This window comes from Acanthopagrus latus, chromosome 9 (genome assembly GCF_904848185.1).
Source record: "Acanthopagrus latus isolate v.2019 chromosome 9, fAcaLat1.1, whole genome shotgun sequence".
In the NCBI taxonomy this organism is placed as follows: Eukaryota; Metazoa; Chordata; class Actinopteri; order Spariformes; family Sparidae; genus Acanthopagrus; species Acanthopagrus latus.
Window position 1 is genome coordinate 2,333,900 of NC_051047.1, and position 6,190 is coordinate 2,340,089.

Genomic DNA, 6,190 nt, shown 5'->3' on the forward strand with positions numbered 1-6,190 from the left:
AGAAGTCACATCTTTCTCAGTCTAAACCCAAAGTTCCCTGTGGTTAAGTGAAATCTCAGTCTCAGTGTGTTTCTCAGAGGAATAACATAACATCACACCTGCACTGATTTATCTGTGCTGCTCAGCTAGAAAGAAACAAGACAGAGACATGCTTAAAGACAGGGTGAGGCAGTACATTTCACTGTCGATGTCAAGCTGGTTCTTATAATAGAGCTCTTATCCCCTCTGCTGGGGAAAAGCCAGAACTTGTGTTTGATCTGGCACCGTAAAAAGGTGCCTGAAGCAATAGATAAATAATAGATAAATAAATGTGAATAACTATAATATTGGTGGAATTTTCAGCCTAAATGTTTAGTTATTTATTTCATTTTTTGGGTCACCTGGGTGCAGCAGAAACATGAAATAAGATCATGTGATGAAGTCTTTGGCAAACAATTGCTTATTCACACAGCTAGCAGTGATTCATATGTTATATAAAAAAAATATGAATTAGTCTCTTTTAGCTCAGTCTGCAGCAATTCCTGAGAGAGATAACAGGTTCTTTTGCTGCTACATGCTTACTTTTGCGTACTAAAAGAAAAAAAATGGATACAGTTTTTTACTAAATACATAAGCTCTTGTTTATTTGGGGGCATTTAATGTTTAATTAAGGATATTTACCCATCAAAATGGAATTGCCTTTAAATCTGGTTGAATACTGTTCAATCAGTTCTACAAAAAAGTGTGCTGTTATTTTTTGGGTTATATTACATAAGTTTATCTGAAAAATCTTTTCAAGGTAGCGTGATTTAACATAGTGCCATCACAGCATTAGCAACTGTCTGCTGACTGACTGGAGTTTTATTTATGAAAACGCCTCTTACATAGTGATGCACACAGGTTACAGAAGTAAAGGCTCGACTCCAAATCAGGTTGTTAAAGCAGTGCAGGAGCAGCATTTTCTGTGGGAGAGAATGACTCCCTTCGGCGTGCATATAACACATTAAAGCAAAGGCAAAAGCCCAAAAAGCATAATATGACCGCACAGTAAGTTTTTATTCAATCCTTTTTTTTTTTTGCTGAAAACAGATAACTGATGTGGCCAAATAATTATGCTGTGAGACTGAACTTTGTTATGAAGAATTTTGTTATGAAGTAGAGGAGAGCTGCAAATTCAGGTGAAAATTCTTGTATACTCATCAGTACTAATATAAACCTTTGACAACAATGACACATTGTTTTCACATTTTTGTAACATTATTATTTTAAGAATATACTGATTATAGTCACTTTAAGGTTGTATCATCCCCTGCTTCACCTATTTCCTATTTTATTTTTTGTTTTTATTTAGTGGTTTGATGGGTTCATGAGGTTCTCCAACACTTGTGAGCATCTGTATCATGTGCATGGTGTCTGTTATGACCTGTCTCCTGTTAGTTGTTACTGTACATGGATGATCAAACTATGTGGTTTACCCTCTAATCCAATCCAAAAACAAAAGCCAAAAGTTGAAGTTTGAGTCTCATTCCCGGTTGTAAGGCAGGTGAACTGCCACGCCAATTCACTAGTTGACAAGTTGGAAATTCTGACTGTCAAAACAAGACTATCATGGCCATATGATTTAAAATCAAACTACACGGTTCTGTCTAGGATATTTCCTAAGATTTTAGTAGGACATCACAAACATATGACATGAAACATCACCAAATAATCTTCTTAGTGTCCCTCCTTGACAAACAAAATAGACTCTTGCATTGTGTGTTGCCATTTTATTCACAACACTGTACAAAATGAATCACAGATAAACTTGTAATACCCTTTAACTTCTTGACAACACACCACTTTATAGAGGATCACTAAGCATAATTATGGAAAAGAAAGAACCCTTCCAAAAACAGACAAATGGTTATTCTGAGGTAAGATTTAAGTGGTGGTGTTGTATGTCATGTTCTGCATAATCCATTCAGTTCTGTCAAGCAAGCATCTTAGTGATCACAGCCAAACAGCTCCAAGGAAACCTTACGCTGCTCAGGCAGGCTCCTGCCAGCAACAAACTCATGTGTGCTCATGAAGTGGTAGAAGTGGTTGCCTTTGATCACCTTCACTCCTGTACCATCACACATGGCAGCATCAACGTTATTGAAGACGGGAATAGTACGCTCGTTGACTGCAGCACGAGGGCTGGCCTTCATTTCCACATCATAGATCTTGTTACCTGGAGGGTGGCAGGGAGGAAGAGATGTCAGCAGCTACTGTAGTAGTGCATAGCCTTGGTCAAAGCTGGGCTAATTCTAGTTGAAAAGTGCTACTTATTTAAAATCTCTGGGTTTCATATGACATGACTAATGTTTCCACAGATTTATATTTAGATATGTGCATCAGGACATATTCTTACTTCTTTACATAATTCCTTGTTTCAGTGCTTGCTGATGCAAAGGCTTATATCTGCAAAATTATCTTTTTGTTTCTTAATGATTGTCTGCAGCTTAACTTATTATTTTATCTGCGGTCTGTGTCTTAACCTTTGATAATGTGAGCAATGTGATGATCCTCGCAGATGAATGCAGCATCAATGGGACCCTCAATGCCCAGCTCCTCCTTCACAGGCTTGGGGTAACCGTCCAAGTGGGTGTGGGGCTCACCAACTTTGTAAAGGAACAGATGGTCGTCCTGAATGGGAAGAAATAATAAATGGTGTATGTTTTTGGTTCGTGGAAAAGGTGATGACAGCATAATGCAATGTGTGCACTTGCTGCTGTAGTATACCTTGATCATGTAAAGGTGATCCTGGTATGTGAAAACAGCGTCCACCTCACTGTGCAGCTCCCTGAAAGCATTTTCGATGGTGTCTGCCGTCATTGTGTCATTGTTCTCATCTTTACTGAGGAAATGGTGGCCTGCAAGAGAAGGCAAGTTAGCTTAGCTTGGCCTACAGTGAAAAACTGGAAGCACTGGGAAATAGCTAGCACGGCTCTTTTAAAAAAAATCTGCCTTCTAGCATCACAGAAGTGCAGTAATTAACAATACATTAGCTGTCATAGCTTTAACTCTTTGAATTGAATTTAACTATGTGTTGGTTAAATGTTCATTAACTTACCTCTGAAGGCATACATGTTCCCAGCATTGTCAGATGTGATGGCATCCAGGTGAACACGACTGCAGCGCTCTCTCTCTACGTGGTCGCTTTCTTCACCTGAACAGCAAACAAGTATAAAGCTAATGTTACAGAAACATTATGTAACCTTTTTACCTGAAATAAAAGCTTCAAAATCATTCTACCAGCAATATATAATATGTATGTGTGTGTGTGTGTGTGTGTGTGTGTGTACAGTGGACAGAATGAAAGAAGCAGAGCCACAATGTATCCCCTTCTGAGAAGACAAATACACAAGATGGAGGATGGAAAAGAACTCATAGTCTGATGATTTTACAGTGATTAAAAGATCACAACAGTGTGACACTGATACATTAATGACATTGATGATTTCACTCACTGAACTTAGAGCATCTCATGAAGTAGTCTCGTGCCTCTTTGGGGTATTTGCCATGCACCTCGCCAGTCTTTGGGTCAAACTTGGAGAACATATGTCCATGGAAGCAGTAATAGTGCTCCATAAAGCGGAGAGCAGATGTGCAGTTTGGCATGGACTCGAACTCTTTCTCATCAACTGCCTTGGTTTGGACATTGAAGTGGTAGATGTCGTTTCCTAAAGAAAAATAATGTTAACATTTTTTTTAAGTTGTTCTTCAGATGCCTTAAGACACTGAGAATGGCATTGTAACCTTGCTTTTAAACAAATGAGACCATATTGTCTCTTCCAGACCTGCCAGGTCCACGAAGGGGACCATAGAGATCACATTTGCTTTCTCATTCTGTCAATGTAACTCATAAATTGTGATTGATTGCCCTTTTTCTGTACACGCAACATCTATTGCATGTCTGTCCATCCTGGAGGAGGGATCCCTCCTCTGTGGCTCTTCCTGAGGTTGCTTCCATCATTTGTTTTACCCTGTTAAAAGTGTCGTGGCAACTTTTTCCTCTCTCAAAGCGGGGGTCTAAGGACAGAGCATGTAGTTCACTGTACAGATTGTAAAGCTCATTGAGGAAATGTGAACGCAACGGAAGAATGCAGAGAGCAAAAACTTTTTCCGCTCACTGCTCTACATTTGTTTTTAAATTGTTCAAAATGTGTTTTTTGTGTGTATTGTGTTTTATTTTGTCTGGATATGCTTCAAATACACACAGTGATTTTGACATTGAAGTGCTGCTGTTGATGACTAAACAGCAAAAATGTTTAGAAAATGCCCAAGCAATAAGAAGACACAGCAAACAAGCCAACCATTATGTGTATATTGCTTTGTGGCTTAACCTTTTTATTTAAATATCCAGCACGACAAACACAAAAAGAAAATTTGCCTGCCAAAATGTAACAGGGTTAGTTCCAGGTTTAAAGGAAAAGTTCATCCACAAATATCATTATGTCCTCATCCCCCTGCCTGGTGAAGTTATCTAATCTGCAAAACATTTCTGGCAAAACAGTGTGCATTGAGGTAGGCAAGAATGTACACTGACCCTTGAAGAAGATGACAGAGTCTTCATCACACTCTGGCTTGGGACACTCTACAGCAGCATCCAGGTGGTCAGGGATTCCAGGGAAGACTTCAGAGATATCCTTGGGGAAGCCGTCCTCAAGTTTGTGTTTGTAATAGCTGAACACCTTGTTGTCCTATATAAAAGGATCACCACAAGTGACAAATGGAATTTACTTACGTGTACGTATAGTTTTAGCTTTACAACAGAAGTCAGCATTCACCCATTCACACACAGGTTGTAGAGTCTACCATGCAATGACTCTAGGTTATAAACATCTGTTGCCTAGCTGTAAATGATGAGCGCACTACGACGAGATCATTCTTTAATTTGAAAAACAACCTTATAGTGTAGTTACATACAGACAATTATCACAGAAACCTAACTAGTTAATTTTCTATCCTGATATTGAGGGAGATCAGAAGAGTCAAAGACTGGACCTTACCAAGAAGAAGAACATGTGGTCGTGGTCACTGCTGTTCTTATAGTGCATGCGGAAAGCAGCATCTACATGGCCCAGGTGGTGATGGTCATCCAACTCTGCGAAGGACTCATTAGACAGCTCTGCTTTGCCATGGAAGCCCTTGAACAGATGGTCACCTGATTAAGGACACAATCATTAGATGGACAAAAATATTTGTTTTCCTACAAATTGAGCATTGAAACTTTAGAAAATTGTCTGATTTTACAGAATGCAATGCTTTGCAGTGACTTGACCCATGTTTAAGTTTGAGGACAGGCAACTCAGTACAGTGAGATCATTTGATGAATCCTGCCCCTGTTTTTTCAAGAACATTAATGAATGGTTCTTACCCTTGAAAAAGTAAGGTATATCTCCTTCATTTATTGCAACAGCGTCCATCTCAAGGCCTTGACAACGGTCAGGGACAGCTGCAGAAAATCATGGTATGTGAAATCAAATAACATTGATCATGAGAAATGTCTCAGTAATAACAAAAATGAGTGATCTCAGTATCAAATGTAAATGCTTTCCATCAACTCACCTGATGTATCTTCATCACTGAACAGAACAGAAAAACAAAAATTATTCTCATTTCAGCTCATCTATTCATTTTTCGGAGTAGAAGCTGCTACACATTTAGGGTTTTAAATGCAATTGTTGGTGTAGAAGCTTCAGGTTAAGTGCAAATAAACTTACCACTGAGCCAGTACCACAGCCAGGGCCAGGAAGAGGATGTGAGAGAGCAGCTTCATGGTGAGCAGTTCTCTAGTTCAGGAAAGACTTGAGAGGCCTAGAGCAAAAGGTACCCTGGCTGCTGCAGAGGCAACTGTTTATATCATACCCCAGTTTACGTGGGCAGCGTCAGGTTGGGTACCAAAGGAGGAGGAGCTGACAATGGTGTGCTGCACTGGGCTCTTCAAAGACGCCCACAGTGTTTGATGACGTGCCACAGAGCTGTGCCCTGGGGAGCTCTACCCCAACCATCCCCACTGCTCAGACCAGCTACCAGGAAAGTGAGTCAGAGATTCATAGAATTTAGAAGGGTACCATTTCACCATAAAAATCCAATCAATAGAAATAGACCCCTTAGATGACACCATGCTCTATTACATGCATATGTCAACATGTAAAGTAAAGCACTTTGCTGAAGACATAGA

The 6,190-nt window shown here is 39.6% G+C and overlaps 1 protein-coding gene across 1 annotated transcript; it reads right to left on the minus strand.

The window, feature by feature from the left end:
• Positions 1-1,745: 1,745 nt before the first annotated feature.
• On the minus strand, positions 1,746-6,190 carry hpxa (hemopexin a). The gene is made up of 10 exons (XM_037109744.1): positions 5,730-6,190; positions 5,575-5,591; positions 5,384-5,461; positions 5,016-5,170; positions 4,553-4,706; positions 3,474-3,686; positions 3,077-3,172; positions 2,746-2,876; positions 2,502-2,649; positions 1,746-2,194 (listed from the first exon to the last, which is right to left on the minus strand). The coding sequence occupies exons 1-10, from the start codon at positions 5,783-5,785 to the stop codon at positions 1,965-1,967; spliced, it is 1,278 nt and encodes a 425-aa protein (XP_036965639.1). The 5' UTR covers positions 5,786-6,190; the 3' UTR covers positions 1,746-1,964.

What these genes read in the sequence shown, in the direction of transcription:
- hpxa (XM_037109744.1), bottom strand. Translation starts at nt 5,785, where the DNA reads ATGAAGCTGCTCTCTCACATCCTCTTCCTGGCCCTGGCTGTGGTACTG. An exon ending in ATCACCTTTACATGATCAAG is followed by an intron (nt 2,650 to 2,745) that starts GTATACTACAGC and finishes CTTCCCATTCAG; the next exon opens with GACGACCATCTGTTCCTTTA. An exon ending in CATTGCTCACATTATCAAAG is followed by an intron (nt 2,195 to 2,501) that starts GTTAAGACACAG and finishes GCCACCCTCCAG; the next exon opens with GTAACAAGATCTATGATGTG.